Source organism: Mchenga conophoros, linkage group LG22 (assembly GCF_057382185.1).
Source record: "Mchenga conophoros isolate Kocher_MC1m ecotype Shallow Benthic linkage group LG22, M_conophoros_male_GT1.1, whole genome shotgun sequence".
NCBI lineage: Eukaryota > Metazoa > Chordata > Actinopteri > Cichliformes > Cichlidae > Mchenga > Mchenga conophoros.
This window is the reverse complement of record NC_140546.1, coordinates 21,112,705-21,132,951: the sequence shown is the minus strand read 5'-3', so window position 1 is coordinate 21,132,951 and position 20,247 is coordinate 21,112,705. Positions and strand designations below refer to the sequence as shown.

General features: G+C 41.0%; 1 protein-coding gene across 1 annotated transcript; it reads right to left on the bottom strand.

Annotated features, from left to right (window-relative positions):
* Positions 1–18,580, bottom strand: poc1bl (POC1 centriolar protein homolog B (Chlamydomonas), like). Its single transcript, XM_085262484.1, has 11 exons — positions 17,537–18,580; positions 14,251–14,703; positions 12,243–12,412; positions 10,764–10,953; positions 10,433–10,618; positions 8,898–9,015; positions 5,606–5,782; positions 4,072–4,203; positions 3,043–3,153; positions 1,699–1,851; positions 1–1,616 (listed from the first exon to the last, which is right to left on the bottom strand). Exons 2-11 carry the CDS (start codon positions 14,634–14,636, stop codon positions 1,485–1,487), a joined length of 1,755 nt encoding a protein of 584 aa, XP_085118610.1. The 5' UTR covers positions 14,637–14,703; positions 17,537–18,580; the 3' UTR covers positions 1–1,484.
* Positions 18,581–20,247: the final 1,667 nt, after the last annotated feature.

Here is a 20,247-nt window from a genome sequence, read left to right as displayed (position 1 = left end):
TGTGTTTGTGGTTAGTCTTTTATTCTTTCAATCATCCCAGCAGTCATTTTATTTAGAAAAATCCTTCCCCATCCCCAACAGTCCAACCTCTTCTTCATATCAAGTAATCAACTTCCCTTTTGCCTCATCAGTAGTTTTTACTGGTCCCTTTAACCAAGCATTATTTACAAAGCTAACACACAAAAGGAGTCATCTCACAATTTATCAACTAGTTTGAATATCACATATTCATAAATTCAAATTGCCATTGAGACCAAATGTAATTCAGTGGGAATGAATAGCAAAAAAAATGCTATTCACCAGTCATTTTACCAACAGTTTCACTGAATCTCTTGGTCCTTTGATCCCAGTAGAAACACTAATGTGGTCTTGAGTGGAAAAAAAGAAGAAAAGAAAGCCTAACAGGAGTGTTTTTGATGTAGTTTCAAGTACAGCTTACACACAAGACTCTTAAGAGAACTGGCACAGAGCTGCTCCCTTTAAGGATTCTTGTGACTAAACAAAAAACAGGCTCTAGTGAGTGTTGTTTGTAGTTTTATAGAATTGAAAAAGCTCTAAATAAATACGCTGGCACTGGCACATTTCATTTCGGCACGCACGGGTTTGTGAGGGATGACAGGTTCTCAAAAGCAAAGTGACAGATGGGTTTAGAGGGTATTCTTAATTTAACACAACAGGGGAGAATAGATCACAACATCCGTGTCAACTTGATAAACCATCTGAGGCAAAATACACTTTAATAAATACTTCCAATCTCATTCAGAAGGTATTCTACCACGAAACTAGCTCCATAGACAAAAGCTAGAATTGAGAGGCAGTCTAGTATGACCACAGCTCCTTCCTCTCACATGATGGAGCACATTAGGAAGCAGCGGGTTTGGGGCAAAATGCTGCCGACCTTACATTCCTAATCCATCGTTTTCCAGCAGCCTGTTTTTTCACAATTTTTTTAAAAACAAATATGAGGACATAATAAAAATAATCAATATTAATTGCACTTTAAGGCATTATTCTATAGTGCATGGTGATTTTCCGATCATGTTTCCGATCAAGAAACTGGCTTTAATCTCTTTGAAGGCACTGCTTCGTGTGCTACACATCTCGCTGCTTTCAAGTTGTTGCAAAACCCCGAGACGGCAATGACACTTCAGGTGTGCTGTGTACTCCACTCTGGCTGTAGAGGCACTTGGATGAAAACAACAACAACAAAAAAAGTCTTAAATTCAGCTGGTGTTCTTTAAAAAAAGACCTCACCTCTGTAGGTATTCACAAAGGTTTAAAAGCACTGGACTGGGTGAGTCATTGGCTTAAAGTGACTTTCTCCAACACCTCTTTTTTTTCTTTTTTTCCCCCCATTTCCATTCAGTGCAGACTTGAAAAGTAACAGAAATGGGAGCAGCGGGGGTCATACCTCCGCTACAGTATTTGCACTGTGGTCACGGAAGGCCACTTAAGGTTCCCTGCTACTATCTAGCTTCCTCCCACTACCACTCAAACTTCCACTGCTGGGTTTTGTCCCCTGGGACGCAGCGCCTCATCTGGGCATCCGTGCGGCCCGTCGTTGTGCGGTAGGCTGTCACGCACATGTCTGAGTGTGGATGATAGATGGTCCTGTCCTGAAAGGTTGGAAGTTGAAAGCGTGGAGTCAGTTTACAGGAAAATGTGAACCTGTGGCACACACATTCATGAATCCCTTACCTCTTTGAACTCCCAGATGAGACTGGGAGGTCTGACTTCCTCATCACGAGGGCAGTGCCTCATTCCGATGGAGGTCTGTCCTTCCAGTACTTCGGCACACAGCTCTGTCACAGAGTTGAAACGGATCTCCTTTTGAGATGTGTATTCAAAGTACTGGAGAGAGAAAGAGACAGTTATTTGGCCATTTTTTCTCCATTTACAGTTAAAATGTATTTCTTTGACACAAGCTTGTATTCACACATTTCTCTGAAAAGAAGCAGAGACTAAGAGATTAAAACTTTTCCTTCTTCTTTCTTCAGCTACATCTGTCTTTTGTTTAGAAAGCCAATTAGTGCAGTTTGGTATTTTTTTTCTTACCCACTAGGATTACAGGATGTTTTACTCTGCTGTTGCGCCACGGCTATAAATGCACTATATGATGCGTCGGCGAGTGTGTCGAGGGATCTCATGAGCAAAGACGGGGCCTTGGCCCTTTCAATCAAGCAGACATGAGCACAAACCCGACTCTTCCCCTCTGGTGTCATTTCAACAACCTGGTCCAGTGGGACAAAAGATGCAATGCTCCCTGTGCTACCCGTTAAGCGGAGGGTCAGGTAATCAATCTTTATACTTCCCCATCCTTTTCTTCACATCTCATACATCTTTCAGTTGCACTGGGGCCCCGTTATGGTCGTTTCTAATAAAAGACTTACTCGGGGTCCACTGTCTCTGGCTTCAAACTTATTTATCCAGGCTGTGCCATTCATTCTGCCCATGAGGCTCATGTATCTTTTAAATGGAACGTGGTTCTTATGTGGGCCAGGGAAAGGGGCAGGAGGGAGGTGGTGAAGGGCCCTCAGGTTTTTGTTTCACCGAGAAGCCATTCAAACATTGATTTTCAGTCACACATGGCGCTTTTTGTGACTGAGGACACCTGATGCGGTGCATCAATGGGGTAATCAGAGATAACAGCCAGGTTGAAGATCCACAGAAAGAAGTTCTGCCTATTGTCTGACTCCAACATTAAATATACATCCTCGCAGATAAATAATCTGGTGCCTTCTAAACCAGCCGTTACTGGAATTGGAAAAAAAAAAAAGAAAAAAAAAAAAGCACCTGTGATTCATGTGCACCTTTTTTTCCAGCTATGTGTGGATGCAATACCACATTCAGTTTTCCATTCATTACATTCAAGTCATGTTGGACACACCAGCAGAGAGTAATTTTCTGGTGTGAATCAACTGTGGCAGCTTGTTTTAGGGGTTAGCAGAAAGTCTTGACATTTCAAGATATATCTCCCACGGGGGCCACGAGAAGCTGTGGGATTGTGTCAAGAAAGAATAAACACTGAAATGCCTGACGTACCTGGTTGCCTCCTTGGCCGTGGCAGCCGAAAAGAGAAATCTGGGAACCTGTGGGACTGTGCTCTGGAGCGTTGTAGTCAAGGCACTCTGAATGTATTCCTGAGCTACGCACCTGGCAGGAAGAGAGCAGTAAATATCAATAACAAGTGAAATGCGGCACTGTATATCGATTCCTGTGAGGACTCTTATTTTCTTGGATTTATTCTTTGCTGGCAGGTTAGACTTTAAGGCCACGTAGGATGCAACAGCCCTGAAGATGGTGGATTCAGTCATCTGATTAAATCATTAAATGACGGTATATCACCAGGAAGCGAAAACAAATTGAACCTTTGCCATTTTGCTTATTTTCCACATCAGTACACATATATTAATCAATATGAAATAAAACTTACTTTCGCCCAGTTTCATAAGAAAATGTAAATTTTTCTTTGTCTGAGTAATGCCGTTCTTTCAGGTTTTGTCACCGTGTACCTGTAGTGTGGGTGTGCATGCAAATTTTAGACAGTTCTGACAGCAGAACATTTGAGACTTTGGACGATGCCCTCGCTGTAGCATTTGACTTCACAGCTGTCACTGGGAAATGTGTGTCGACATGGACAGGTGGTGGATTTTTGGACATTATAACTAAAGAAGAAATCTTTGAGGGAATTTTCTTTTTCGCTTCAGAAAAAAACAGAGACATTGCTGTGGCTAAAATGTAATTGTTTTAAAATCCAACACTGAGCCAAGAGCAATTTTTCTGTAAAGCATTTTATAACAGGAGACTTCACCAGATGTCTGAATTAGAAAGGTCTTGAGCCCAGTCAAATGGATTTCAAAGCCTTCCCACTTTCAACGGAGTTTTCTCATATCACGTCTCACCCGAATACTTTTGTTTCACACTTGAATGATGAATGAAGACACAGCCGCATTGCTGTCTTTTATAAATCACAACAAGATCTGCCATCAGTCCAAAAACTAAATAATTAATCTTGCACTAACAGGATCAATAACAGAATTCAGACACAGCATCTGAAAAGGAGACACTTACAGCCCCGTGCCAGCCCTCCCTGTCCTCGGGTACATGTAGTTCAGGATAGATGTTCTTCAGATACCACTCAAAGCTGTTGCATTTCAGCTTCTCCCTCAAAAGTAGCCGTTCTGAAATATTCCCATATTTCTCCTGTGAAGCAACCACACAATGCATGAGTCACTGCTGTGGGTGAAAAAGCTGGTTAGATTTAGGAGAGTTTATTAAGAATGTACATTTATGGACAGTATCGCTTTATTTATACATTGCAGCTACATTTTAATCATTAGAGCATGCACACTTTTCTTTAAATATACACTGTATGGACAAAACTACTGGGTCACTAACACATTACACCTACAGGAACTACTGGAAACCATGCAATGAAGTTCCTTGTGCAGTTTTTCTGTAGATGTTAATGCCAGAGGGTGTTTGGAGCTCAGCAGAGCATTATTTTATAAGCAAATTTGGAGCATTTTTAGGCTTTATTAGCCTTACAGTACATGTCTGCTCAACCTTGTGAGTTAAACCGATTCTCAGGGCCCATTACTTTTGTACATACAATTTACATAAGATTTTTGACAACACAATTGATGGGTGTTTTCATAAAGGACACAGTTAGACTTTTAAAGCAAATATTTACATCCTGGATTTGAGAGGTGAATCCGGCTCCTGTAACTCCAAAAATCGAGTTCAAATAAGAATCTCAGGAAGCCAACTAGCAGATTATTGCCAACAGCATGTTTTAAATAGCTGTGTTTGCTAAGGCGTGAAGTCTACCCTAGGAGTCTAGAGTTCCTTTGGCATGTTTGAGGATGGATTATAACAAGACCGCCTAACACACACACACACACACTAAACTAATTCAATCATAAGATTTCTGATCTATCGAGTACTTTTTCTTTGTGATCCTTACTGCATTGTGCTCCCAATCTCAAAATTAACAAGAAAAAAATATTTAAAATAAATGAACAAAAAAACAACATAAAACAATAATTCCTTATAAAAAAAACACATTTATAACAGCTATTCTTTCTTTAGAAAAGTGTAAAGAAAAGTTGGAATATCAACATGATTAAATGTATTCAATGAAAATTATATAACTCATTAATCAAACTAGTCACACGTCTATCGCTCTATAGCTGCATGACAAATTATGACAGCAACGTAATAGACTTGGAGCTGATGATCTTGGTCTGTGCTGTGTTCAATCTCCCCTGACCAGGTAATTTATTGTTTGATCAAAGATCCCTGACATTAATAATGCACTTTTTTCAGATAGTTGAAACTGAGATACATGAATCTTTGATGGTGCCCAATACTCAGAACCTGAGAGGCACAGCACTCACACCATACACACACATGTGAACAGCCTCAGTACCTCAATACACCTAACCCACTCAGTCAGATACTGATCTTATATCCACACCTACAGGGGGCAGTTAGATGAATCATCTAAATCTGACACCAAAAATAACTATTCAATTTACTGTCTACACATGGTGCTGGATAGTGTGACAACATATCAGTGCATGAAACACGCAAAGTGTCTTACCTTTCTGGCTGGAGGGTTCCTGTTGTAGAAGTGCTTTTTGTAAGAGTCCATCCAGACCTCTGCAGCTCGGACAGTATTCTGGAGGAAGTTGGGCCGCGCATAAGGGGCTTTTTTAGGGAACACATGTCCCACGTGCGAGCAGGGATGAATCTCCAGGCTGCCCCCACACTGCCACACCTAAGGGTGGCAGATATGCAATTAAGTAAAGTAAAATGTATTTATATATCACCTTTCTAGATAACAACTGTGTCACAACAACAATTAAGAAATAAAAAAAAATACAAATATTAAAACAAACTCTTTAGTGGAGTCCACAGATCTCAAATGTTAATGTTACCTCATTTCAAGTGAAGTTTCTTCAATATGTTAACGTGTTCACAACACGAGTAAAAAAACAAACACAATCACGTTTCCAGGATTGTGTTTGTCAGGAAAATTAAGGTCAAGTACAAAGATGGCTGCTGAGCAGCCCAAGCACAAACAATGTGTAAACTGGGCTAAAAGTAAAGTGCGACGGAGCAAGTGTCCCTCTCACCTGATGCCTCTAATTGTTTTTATTTTGTAACGTATTTCTCTCTCTCATGCAAGTATCTTTATCTAGTACTTAAACCATAGATGGGTGTGAGATGTGTGCCCCACCAGTAACACATGTTCTCAGTATTCATGGGTTATCACACCTATCTTCGAACTCAGCCTTACACACGTCAGGCGACTGCATGCTTTGCATGCTTGTGTTACTTTTGTCTTTTCCCTAATTTATGTCTTCTCTGCCCTTCATCGTCCTGCCTGCGACCTGGAAATTAATCTCAGTATGCCTTGTTGAAGGACGCCTCAATTCCTACAGGGAAGGAAGGAAGACAGACAAGAGAGGAGGGTTGCTGGAGGAGCTATAATCAAGAATGCACAAGTGTTTTCTTTGCTAGAGTATTTTTACCTTCAATGTATAAAAAAACCCCACGCTACTCAGGTAGAATATGTAAACAATAGTAGGAAGAGGACACTTTTAAACAACCAGTCTTTTTTTATTCATACATTTCTTTCAGCGGATGATCAAACAGTCTGCCCTTCACTTCTTATGTGTGATTAAAATGAGCCATATTGCAAATTTAATCAAAAGTAGCCGGTAACATAAAACTTCATGAACACTGTTACACCTGCAGTCATAAAAATGCAGCAGCGGTTGGGCTATAACAAAACAATTTACGACCCAGCTTTGCCACATCTTGGATTAAACTGACATTGAGTTAAAATGAGGCTCCAAGGCAAGGATGTCTCATATTGTTAAAACACCTGTTGCCTCAGCTCCTTGATCCTCGTGTCCTTTCTTCCTCACATCTTTAGTGGGAAGGATTAAGATGCAAGGAAAAGGAGTCGAGAATGTAAAATTTGAGTAATGGGAAATGGAAATACCTGTCCACAGGCAGACATATAAAGATTTATCAAAGGTGCCTGTGAAGGTTGTTTCCACTGCTGAAGATTTTTCCAAAACAACATTTTGCAAAAACTCACAAAGTAAAAACATTACCAGCTTCACCTCACTGCTGGTAAACGATTATAGACCACATGGAGACCCTTCACATGTGGGACAGGGGAGGGTTGGGGGATTACTAACACTTGGGCCACCTATTTCCTGTACATTTGACCTAATGGACCTCAACCATCTTCAATCTCAGCCTTTGACACCTGTGTAAGTTTTTTCTTTTTTAGACTGCATCATCCACAATGGATCTTTTTCCCAGCAGCCATTCTGACATGAAATCATGGGCAAAGACAGCTGTTACTAATCGCCTTAATGAGGGCTCAGCACTGAAACAGATCAGAACCGTCATGACTGCAGTAGTAACAACTGTGTTTGACTACTACATTTTGTCCAATGGCTGCTGTGAAACAAGTCTATTGTGGTGTGTTTTGACAATAACACTGTGCACAGTTTTGTATCAAATATTACCAAAATGGTGATTCAGCTTCTTAACATTATTTTTAAGTCCTTATATTATAGGAACAGCTTGAGAGAGACAGGTCATGGGGAAAAAACAGAGGTGGTGGTAAGCCGCACAGTTGCTGCTGTTAGTTGGTGTAAGGTTGGTGCACTGGGCATGTGCTGTATCTGTAAGCTGTTGGTCGCCACATGATTCTGTTTAACTTTATGTGTATCGGTCCACCTTGTCTTGATGTTCCTTTTAAGCAAAGATTACAAAACAAGATCTACTACAGGTATTATCTGAATGAAGAAACTGCTTTATCAATCTTACCACAAAGGTTCAACACATACTTTTGTGAGTCATACAGCTGCATTTATACTAGAACCTACACAGACAATATCTTTTTACCTTACATTAACGGCTGGATCGTTCACCATTGATCGAACAAAAGATTAACATCCTTAAAGAAATGGTCTGGTATTGATTTAGTGCTTTTCTACACAAGTCTTATTTACATTTACCCACACATTCACCTAAGTGCTTTTTTAATTCCCACACTCGCACTCCGCATTGGGGTTCAGTTTCTTACCTAAAGATAATTTGACATGCAGGTTGGAGGTGCCAGAGATCAAAATACTGACCTTGTGATTAGTAAATGACCCACTCTACCGCCTCCTACACAAGGCAAAGCCATTATCATAAGTCCATAGGCAAACAGCTAATGCAAGACAGTCCTTTCCATCTTAATTCAGAAAGCATTTTACGCCGCACCACTATTTTTCAACACTCCAAAAAAAAGAGACCTAGAAACCAATTCACTAAATATAAATTATGTATGGGAAAAAGTCCCGGTGAGAGGCATTTTTGTTTCCACATGCATAACATATCACTCAGCTGAACAGCCCATTCTTCTTCACAATGCAGACAAATACACACTATAAATCATACACACACAATTTACATTCCTAATCTTGCATGCTCCTGCTTAAAATCTGTGCCAGCTTGATTGACGCCAGCAAGTGAAAAGTGACACCAACATCACAACAAGGTATCTGCCAATATAAGGCTGCAGTTTCACATACCCTGACTGACTGTGATCTGACACTGACTCACACCAACTACGCACCAGCGGGCACAGGATAAACATTTTCCAACTAAATTTAATGATCTTTCTCTCTGCTCTCTATCGCAGTAAAAAAAAGCTGAGTAAAGATATGGTTTGTCTGGATCTGGTAACAAAGCAACTCAGATTAGTGAGTCTTTCGCAAAATGTTTTAAAAGAACCACTCAGGTCTAATATCGATTAAGTGGCCCTGTGGGGGCTAAGCAGACACTTCACTGTGATTCTGAGTGATGGAAAATTAACTCACCCTGAAAGAGAGCTCCAGGTTTTCTCCTCCCCACACATCCATGCCCATGTCATACGTGCCCAGATACTCAAAGTAGGCCTTGCTAACAGCAAATAATCCCCCGGCCATAGTAGGAGACCTGTGAGAATACAAGAAAAACAAGATCATTTTTATCATGGCCATGTTCAATCCCGTTACACAGAAAAACTCAGCGATTCCCTCTGCGCAAGTAGTTGATGATAGTGGGGAGAAAAAAAAAAAAAAAAAACTTCCTTCAACAGGAAGAAATGTCTGGCTGAAACAGGCTTAAGGAGGGCAGCCATTTACCTTGAGCAGTTGGGGTGAAACAAAAATTACAGAAAGGGACAGAAAAAAAGATGACAGGGAGAAAAATAACAAATTATGGAACAGAAGATACAACGTTACTGAACTGTAACAGTGTCATACAAGTGAACATCGGTATGTAACCTTTCACTCAATGAATCCAATCAGTTCCAACCAAATCCATGCATACTTGCAGAGACTGACATATGGATGGTTTAGGGTTTCCTAGCAAACTATAAGGTTCAAGACACCTTAAAAGTGGAGCTAGTGCCAGTCTCTGAATTAAATAGGGAGCTGGTTCCCCAGGAAGGAGGTTTATAGTCGAAGGCTCTAAGAACCACAAGTGAACCTGCCCTCTGGCAGCAGAGTGCTCTACTGGGATAAAACGGTACCACTGTCCTTAAGATATGGTGGGGTTTTGGTTCATTAAGGGCTTTATGTGTGAGGAGTATACCAATGAGGAAGCCAATGACATTAAGATAATTTGGGAGATATATCATTTCTTATGCTTTATTCTGATTATCTGAAAGCTTATAAGAGAACTGCTGCGACATCTTGATATTAACAAGTGTAAATAGTCCAACTTAGAAGTTAAAAAAAGCTATAATTAAGTCCATAAGTTTCTGGATAATGACAGGACTTTTGTAATTTTTGTAATTGCAGACTTTTAACTTTTATTCAACTGTTTTAGCAACTGTTTAGGAAATTGCGCATGTAAGACAAACTGGAAACTGATGAATACAAACTAAACTGTCCTGGTGAGGCTAATTTAATATCAGTGTTTTTTTACCTGTATTAAAATGTTGTGTCAGTGGTGCCAAATGCAGCAAAGAGATGGGAGGACGAGAATATAGACAAGTTGATTAACTGAGGCTATGAGAAAATGATATGGTAGCAGGAAGCATAATGGATTTCCCAGTGTTTTAAAGATCAATCACACAGTGAGGATTTCTCCTGACTCAAAATGGGCATTTGGGGAATAACTATGAATACAAACACTACTGGTCTCATTAAAGTTAAAACAGTCTCTGTTACCTCACTTAACAGTGGTCTATCTAGTTTCATATTACTCTGGCCATTCAGTGTTGCATGTTAATCTTGAGTAAATGAAATCCTCCTTTAAAAAAAACAGCCACGATGCTTTTTCTTTGGGGGATCTCTTCACTGACATGTGTCAAGCTGATAAAGTGATCTCTCATGACAGTAGGCCTTGGAAAGTACCATACTGTTACCTGATGGGGTCGATGCGAGACTTGCGCCTCTTGCGTTCCATTTCAGGGACAGAGTGCCACTGAAAGGTGAGTCTCCAGTCAAATCCTCCGATCATTGGCTCATCTGTTTGCATGTAAAACTCAAACGTGTTCCAGTCGATGGTGTCGATCACAGGGCACACGATGGTACTCGCATTCTCAGAAATCCTAAGAGACCATAACAGGCAGAAAGGAGGGTGGCAGGAAAAAATGAAAAGAAGGGGGGAAGAAAAGTTGATTCAATGTGAGTCTTAAAGCTTAAAAACAATTTCTTCCTTTTTCGGATAAGGTTGTTAAAAATGTATTTAGGCACCTTTCCAACAGAGGCTCAATCCAGCCAGGAACACACTCACAGTGGCAGTCAAGAAATGTCAGCACGTCACCGGTGGCATAGGTGGCGCCAATGAGACGTGCACGAACCAGCCCCTCCCTTTTGTTGGTGCGGATAAGACGCACACGTTGCAGATCACTGATGTAGTCGGCTAGCTTGGATTTCAGGTAGCCTATTTTTGTAATGCAAACACAAAGAAATCATGATATCAAATGATTTAGTATTAAAACAAGTGGACAGACACACAGGTACTTCTATATTTATGGATTATGAAGTGAAATGTTCATCAGCTCTTGACACAAAACAATCATCTTGTCACCAACTTATTACTCCTTCATTTGTGTTTTATTGGCTGCTCACCATGCGTCATTACCTACAGAACTGCATACTAGTCCCTGATGATTTGGGAAATACCAGCACTCTGTTTTATTGCACATTTATCATGTTTATTGAGGCAACGCTGGTATCAAAAATAGTAGTAGGTAGGTGATTCATGCAGTTTTAAACACACGTCAACACTAAAACTTGATATGCTAGATCCGGTTTAGCCAGCTTTAAAGGGGAAAGCTGTCACTCCTCCAGCAGCCGGCTGTCTGGTTTAGGAGTGGCATGTCTAACATTCCAATTGGTCAGAGTGGCTGGAGGAAAGGAAATGATGTCACTGCAACTCAGTGCTCACTGAGGTCATCTTTATGGTGTAATGTCTCTGATCCGCACAGACTAGACTTGCTGTGACCAAATACTAATTCCATTAAGACAGACAGACATCAAGCACCTCCTATATCCAGTTTCTGAGGTGTAGTAGTATCATTCTTAGAGTCAGCACAAGTCAGCAGACGATCCATTTACTGATGAAAACTGCAAGATGTGACTGAAAGCACCTCAAAAGCCAGGGGGCAGATGCAGAGTGTAGACTGTTTTGCTACTGTTGTGCTGTTCCTGAGGTCCAAATGTTCCTGCTTAAGTTCCCGACTTGCTTATAAAGATGCTGGCTAAAGATTTATATTGCTTTGTTCTTAAAATGACAAAATAACAAAATTTACTGGAAAAAACCCACACAATCACAATTTTAAACACAACCCTTTTTTTTTTTAATTTAATTACCTGGCCAAGTTTTAAATTTCTTATCCTTCCTGAGCAGATTTATCTGCTCTGGGAATATTTTCAGGACAGGAAATGTGTCAGGACTTGTTTCAGAGGACTGTTTTTTTTCTAATTGCTCTATTCAAAGGCATTCACTATTCATCCCACTATAGACAGCATCTTTATTTCTATATATAGCAGGCTCCTTCTTGAATCGTCTTTTGTACTTTGTCACTGTGCCAAAATCAAAGCGGCACACAAATGAGGTTTGGTTCAACTGGTTTACTAAACTAGGCCGAGCTGTCAGTCATCTTTGTTGCACAGCTCGTATGACAACATTTTACTTGTACAGAGACAAAATTACACACGCTTACAAACCTCGGTCACTGAAGTCATCGACGAGGATGATCTCTTTCAAGAGGACGGCAGGCGTGGCTTCCAGCACGCTGTGAATGGTCCTCAGCAGGGTGGACCAGGCCTCGTTGTAGAAGGCTATGATCACAGAGGTGGTAGGTAAATGTCGGTAGTCAAACTTCTTACTTCGGCATCTGAGGCATGCAAGTGTGTTTGTGTGGGTGGAGGGAGAGACAGAGTTGACACAAGCTTTAGTTTACTGTATTTTCATGGAGACACAACAGCACTGTAAATGAACTCATACGGGCATGAAATTATTTTTCATATGGCCAGAGCAGGCTCAGCGACAAGTGTGGCAGGAGGAGGCTTCTGGTCCTAATCCAGATGGCACTCATTAAAACAATAAAGAGGAGCAGAAATATGGATGGGGGTAGGGAGCGTATTACACCAATGAGCAACATACCACAGCAGCGCTCTGGGAGGGGGGGGGGGGGGGTGAAGAAAAAAGAAAGAAAAAATTGGGACCAAATCAAAAGCTGGAAACTGGACAAAGAGAGAGCAAAATATGACACAGAAAGTCAGGAGAAACACGAAAAACAAAAAGGGTAAAATGTTTCTGTAAGCTCAAGACTGTGAAAGCACAAAATTGGCACAGATTTTTAGCAGTTTTGTAGCCAGAGTTCCAATTTACAAATATGACATTGCTGGAAGTGAGTTGGACACAACAAATCAAATGAGCTACTTCGCCCTCCCCTCAGAAGCACTGTGTTTATAGTGCTGCAGTTTCATCTCAAGAGAGCCTAAAGCTAATCCGCTAAAAAAAAAAAAAAAAAAAAAAAAAAAACACCTGCTGGAGGAAACGGGAAAATAGTAATGGACTAGGTGCAGAACTACAACAAACATATACACCACTTCAAAATTAATAAACCTGGGAGGACATGACCCATTTGCTTACAGATTTACAAGCCCTAAAGCCAAACAAAAAGACTAGTGCATCTGGAGCAGTCTGACAAGAAGAATGAGAATTTACTGTTCTCAGATCTTACTGAGTGTAATAACAGCCAGTCGTGGCCATAATTTAGTCCTACGGCATGTTATCTGACAAGCAGCGGAAGTATATCAGCTGACATAACAACAAAACAAGTGCATAAATATATAATATGTTCATACAGAAAACACCCAGAGCACTGCTGCATCCTGTGTCACATCTGCACTCGTCAAATGTCCCTCTGCCACTGCTAGGCCCACGTCACCCATCGTTACAAGGAGTTACTTTCAGCCACTGAGACATTTTCCTCCACCCGGCGAGAGCATCTTTGTGTGTGTGTGTGTCGCAGTGGTGACAAGGGTTACTCCAGTTACACCTAGGTGACCCAGGAGACTCATTTTTCCAGCTCCAGTTTAAATAACATTTAGCTTGGGGTGTTCAATGAGCATAAATAGAACAATTGTATTTAGCTGTGATTGCAAATTTGATGCTAGAAATAATCTATAATGCTTTACAAATATACTCCAGGGCATTTAAAATAAACACACGGCCTTTACACAATCGAATGACGGTTCTCGCCAAGTTGATGCTGATGCAACATCTGGGTTTCATTAGCATGAGAGGCAGTAAGCGAAGAGACAAAAGGCCAAAGGGCCGAAGGAGAAACTGCTAATAAAAGACATCACACGGTGTATTTGAGCTGCTGACAACAACCGAGGATGAAATGAATCAATTCAGCCAAAAAGCCTCTTACAACAACTTCACCAAGCCCTGCACTGGATCACACGAGCCTTCATGCTTGTCTCTAACTGTCAGTGAAAACGTGATTCCAGTAAAGAGTTCAACTTAATCTCTACTGAGTAATTTGTAACCGTTGTAGCACTGAAGATGCTCCAGGCAATATTCAAGGCCTCGTGTATTAGCAAGGAAAATAGAAAGCATTAAAAAAACAAAACAATTTAAGTGAGTTTTCTTTCGACTGGTTGTCAGATGCCGTCACTCAGTAAGTAACTAATGGATTATTCTTGTTTTTTCTGTACTCACTCTTTCATCCTGTGGTCCTGGATGTGCCGATGAAGGGAGATCTTGTCGCTGACATAAATATTGATGGCGTAGTGCTCCACACTGTCCTGCTCCTGCTTCTTTTCTTCAGGGCTCAGGTTGAGGTGTGTGGTCCGGCCCCACTCCCCTGGTGCATTGTTGTCTGGTGGTGGTTTAATGTACAGAGGCCTAGCCAGCTGCTCATCATTCCCACTCTCCTCTGAGACCAGCTGTCGTTCCTTAAGATTTTGGTCTTTAACCTCATCCTCCACAGAGGAAGAGAAAGGGAAAGAGGAGCGCTCCAACAGCAGATAGCCAAGCCACAGCACCCACAGGAGGAAACCAGCCTTGGCCAGCAAGCCCAGCTTTCGAGAAACACGCCCCCTCATGACAGGAACCACCAAGGAAGGACAGTGACAGGCTGAGCTTCAAGGTGCCCTTACAGGACACAAGCCTCTGGAGGAAAGAAAGAAATAGACAAAAGTTTATAATCACACACATTTTATGTCACATTTTAAAGCAAACCACAAAAGGAGGCGGCTGAGAAACACCGCTGACAGGAGCAGACTATCGGAACTCATCTCAACAAAGCTCTCCCATTAGATAAGGCTTAATCAAGTAAGAACCCAAGTTCTTAATCTAAACACTTACATCCACGAAAGATCGTATCTGCCTCTAAATGCACAAGTGCCCTGAGGACATCGCTCCCATTGACCAGACCAGCGGTAATCAACGCCGACATCATAAATATGCTTGCATGCTCAGGGCCACATTAAGATGCTCATTAAATACAAATTGCAAAGATGGAAGAGGCTAAATTATGGCTCACACGGCAATGTGCTGAATAAATTAAGTCTGTGATGCACTCCAACGAGAGATATGTCAGCCTGATAAAATTAATTAAAACTGAGCTGTTTTATTCCCAGTGAATCGCACTGAGTCTTACCGGAAATGTTTCTCACATCTGTGCCTCATATACAGTCAGATTTTTTCCCCCTAAATCCAAAAGTTATATCAAGTCTTTTAAACTTTCACCTTTTATAATTTTCCTTCCTTTTCATTTTTGAATACCCTAAACATATATGACACATATTTGCAGCAAAGCAGAAAACACATATTTAAAGACAGTGGTCAAACAGCCAGGTTTAAGCATGCCTTTTGTTTAGATTTGGGTTTAATTCATTGTTAACTAGGAAACCTTTTAAAAGACTTGATTTTTTAAGAACCTGGTCTTTTGAAGGATTTCTCATTTTAAGACTTGTGTTCTCTTCCACTCGGCCAAATTCAAGGCTGATTGGAAGAAACCTTAAAAAACATTAAAAAAAAACAAACAAACAATTGGAATAGGAAAAAATTTTTTATTTTTTGGCTTTTTTGAAAAACAGGATTTTCCCGGGTTTATCGGTACATAAAGACAGCAGTTTTGACATTTGCATTGGCTTAGCCTGCCAAAAGCTAGAAGAAGCCTGTGGTAAAAACAGACCACTTAGCTATGTTGACACTGATCTGGATGTAATCACATAATTGTGTTGCATTAATATTAGAGCAGGGTGCCATTTGCCGTAGTGCCAGCTAATGTCAGACAGGCTTAGTGGCAATAATGATTCACACACACACATACATACACAGTCCCACACACCACAGCAGGGCTTCTCCCTCCTCACAGAACAGGCTAATGATGGTTATTTCCAACTTTTACCAGAAGAAAAATGCAAATTATGAGAAAAGCTTGGCTTAAAATGGCCTTTGAGGAAACGCTTTAAAAGCAAATAGAAAAATCAAAGAGTGCACGCATCCGCAGTGCAGAGTAAAAAAGAAACTCAATTGCCAATGGGAGTCCTTCAAGGCAGCAGCGCAGCCTTTTCACTCCAGTCTGGGCTGTGGCCAGAGAACTCTGGACTCCTGAGGTTTCAAAATGGAGACGCCTGCAAACAAAACCCCCTTTTATTAGCAGTCCATCACACCTTCCACTCTCTCTGAATCTGATAGCCTTACCCAGGGCAGCTGCTTGGATCAAGCAGGATGGGGGCAGAGGGCTAAGATGCAACGTTAATCCTGACCTGCTTTTTGGTCATGAAACAAAAACACACAAAAAGAAGGGAGACGAGGGATAACATTGGTTTCCTGGGGTGCATTTTCTGCTGCATGTCCCACCCAGAGAGCAGTGAAAGGATGGGTCAATAGCTGATAAAATAAGACTCTATGTTAGAGTCACTTAAAATTCTGATGTCATGAAGCCCCGACGTCTCTCCACGGTCAGCCTGGAATGAACACTATGTACTGCATACATTGCACGCTTCATTTCCTTGTCAACCAGTCCAGAAACGACAAATAGCTGTAAATGGTGTAATATCCAAGAGGCACTAGCTGAACAGGTTACACAAACAATGCTTGACAAAGCAAAGCAACTCTTCCCCACCAACCGACTGGCTCTATTTCATTTTAAGAAGACAGGGATCACTGACTCATCGGAGCAACACAAGCAGCTCTCAGCTGCACTCTGTGTATATGGTACTGACAGAAAGGAGCCTGGGTGGGATGAGTGATGATAGCAGGCTTAATTTAACTGTTGTCTCTGACACACAAACAAACCCAAACACACTTGAAACACACTTTAAAACAACGCTTCCCCTCCTCGCTTTATTAAAGCTGATAGGTGCTCCAAATGAAAGCAAAAGTAAATCTCGAGTAAACCCCTAACACTGCCATCTCTCTCCCCACGGCCTAGCTGATGATCAAACTTTTATCTTAATTTGTATTTATGAAGAAAGGGGAGCTTTGAGGAAAAGAGAAATAGCAGTGGAGAGAGCGCCTGTCTCGAAAGCTGCAGTCGTAACACGCAAGTTCAGCAACAGGTCTCCGGATCTGTCAAACTAAATCAGTGTTTGGCTCCTAACTAGTCGTACAGTCAGCAGAGAGAGCAAAAGCCTCCGCTGACCCCCCTGGATGAAGGTCGCATTAAACACACGCATAGCACAGCAGCAGCAGCGCGCGCGCGTGTGTATGTGAATGTTTGTGTGGGAAGAATAACCTCAACTTTCTACAAAGCCTCCACTTGAATTAGCAGCTACTAGAGGCTAAATGACAACCTCTTCCTACTTTCAAAGAAAGTCCACATTAGTTGTGGTGCCAAAGTTTTTTAAGTTTAATTACTGCTAAACGAGTGAGGAGCGCAAATAGATTTTATCGACATCGTCAACAGACAAACTGTACTTTGAACTTGACGACACATTGTAGCTGGGAGAGCATTTCTGTGAAGAAAGACGAGGTTAGCTTGTGTTGAGTTTACCTTCGCAACAAGTTACATGTCTCGGAGTTACTTCGAGAGAGTTGAGGCCGTTGTCTGTCAGCCTGGCTGCGGTCTTCTCACACTCAAACCTCTGGCTTGCAGATGTCAGCATACCCACATCCTTTCCTCCACACTGGGTTTCTGACCTCTGTCAAGACAAACTGAAAAACTACAGCGGTTCCGTCGTAACCTTTCAAAATAAAAGTCCAACAATGACAGGAGTTTAACAATAAGTATACATAGGAATAAAACATTAAAAAACATCTTTATATGTACAGAAGTATATGTTTATATATGGTATCATTAACCATTAATGTACGTTACATAAACGTCAATGTGAATTTTTTTCAATAACCTAAATTATTCAATGAATAACACACGTAATTGTTCGTTTAAGCTATACGGTACCCCATGGTTTGTACTTATGTGTGTTGTCTACAATAGATTTTTACGTCTTGACATTTCGTCATATTAACTTCCTCATACAAAATCGCGGGGGGTGGGGTGGGGTTGTAGTTGGTACTTCCGGTGTTGTTAGCAACGTCTCCAGTTAAATTGACGAAGTACTTCATGCTAGCCTGTTAGCTATTCATTTGGCTCTGTCTACAACTGAAACCCCCACAGGTTTTTAATAACTTTAAACTTTGTATGTGACTGTCTTTGTATGTAACTTTGGAGTGATGACTATAAACGTTATATCCTGACTCTGTACAATGTGAAAACAATCTGACGTGAGTTTGTCTAAACTTTAATTTGTGCAAAAACTTCGATACCTTTCGAGATAAACACTCGACCTGCACTTGAAAACAATGATCTGAAGCACTTCGTCATTTTACCATGACTTTATAAGAGCCCAAAATGTTTGGCTCATGTGTCGCTGCTTTCTAAAAACAGTCATTTTACAAAACGCTACACCCACTTAGAAACTCCTGCCACGTTTGTAGTACGTTTATGAGCTGATAACATCATCTGAATGAATGAACCTTCTATCCAGATGTAAAGAGTGTCACTGTTTGCGTATCATGAAGACATAGCAGACATAATGCAAGAGAAAAAAATAACATGAGCTGGTGTTTTACCACAGCAGCAACTGCAACTTTTAATCTTCTTTAAAGAGTTAATTGAATTTAATAGCAGGCTTACAGGTTTGTAATTTTGATGCAACGAGAATTGCATGGAGATCAAAAACTCCAAAGCATGCAATAAAGTCTGTTCAGTGGATTGATGTCAGGATACATGAGGCAAAAAGACTGTAGGTATTGCTTTTTGGTTTGATCGTGATGCCATGTAGTGTCTGACCCCCCAAAAGAGCAAATGAGAAACCACTGTGATGTTCACAGGAATGCCGAAAGGATCTATGCGCCCCACTGTACAAAGGGACTGTGTAATCCACACAGACACATGCACCAACAGCCCTTCCCTCTGTGCTCTCGCTATTATGAGCTTGGTTTGTTTTCTCATAGTTCCTGGTTCCTGCTCAGGCTGGACCACACTTGCCTAGAGTGTGCAAAGCGCTAGTGCAGCCTGTTTTTTAGGCAGACACCTGCACGGCTTGGTAACTTGCCAATATCCTTTATTCCTCTTGCTCTTTACTTTTCCTTTCCGTCTCCCCATTTGAAACCAATTGACACCTCTCTCTGTGAGGGTGATGTGCCCTCATCCGGAACTGAAAAGGGTCCCATTTCCCTGATAGGGATCTCAGGCTTTCACAGCTACAAGGAGGGCTGTTGTACAGGTCTTTCCTCTATTCAAGCTGTCATTTAGTTCACATATGCAACGTGCCCCATTTCCTCTTCATTCTCAAGTTAGTGGCAAAAGTGATTTAATCAGTGTGGAATCTAGTCTTGTTATGGTTTTTTCAATGTGAGGGAGCTTCAGATTTTCATCAACCTACATTTAAATTTCCTTTAAGCTTATAGCTTAACCTAATTGTGTTATTTGTCATAGGTGCACTACACTGAAATTAAAGAAAGGAGACCCATTTCTTAAGAGATTTTATTAAAATCCGGAGCAATCCCTGTGTTTTTGGCTCTGTAGGGCCTCTTGATTTATTGGTCATAGGCTGACTAAGCCTATCGCCGTCCTTTAAGATAATCTGCATTTGGACTCAGTTCAGTAGCTGCAGAGCTTATGATTGAGATCGTTCTCATTTGACAGACTTGGAGAACACAAGTCTAGGGGGTAGAAATACTGGCAACAGGATTTGACCTGGTGCCATAGGCTGCAGGATCAAATGAAAACAGTTCAAGTCAAGAGCGCCATCTAGTGACTGCAAAGAATACATCTGTTATAATTACACTTGACATTGGACTAATGCCATACCACCTTAATGCAATTAACAAACTGAATACAAAAGGTTGGTGCCCTTAAACAGCTTTGTGTTTCAAACCGTAGAGCCCATTCAGATGGAAACTAACTTGGTCCCATCACCCTTTGTGTTGCTACTCTTGTAGAATATTAAATAAGGACAACTATCCTCCCCTGTTTTTTAATAGACATAGATACCTCTGGGCGCTTCTAATCTTTTGGAGCTGAAATAGTCATGTGGCACTGATGCGTTACTTTGTCAGATTCTGTTTCCCAACTAATGAGTGCCGTTTAATTTGAGCAACTCATTTAACCTCTAAAATTAGAAGAACAGAGATGTCATACATGCTGAGTTAAATGGCTGCGGTAACTGTAGACTTATAAACTGCTAGACCTTCACAAAG

What these genes read in the sequence shown, in the direction of transcription:
- poc1bl (XM_085262484.1), bottom strand. Translation starts at nt 14,636, where the DNA reads ATGAGGGGGCGTGTTTCTCGAAAGCTGGGCTTGCTGGCCAAGGCTGGT. An exon ending in TCTCGCATCGACCCCATCAG is followed by an intron (nt 9,016 to 10,432) that starts GTAACAGTATGG and finishes GTATTCTCACAG; the next exon opens with GTCTCCTACTATGGCCGGGG. An exon ending in TCATCTGGGAGTTCAAAGAG is followed by an intron (nt 1,617 to 1,698) that starts GTAAGGGATTCA and finishes CCAACCTTTCAG; the next exon opens with GACAGGACCATCTATCATCC.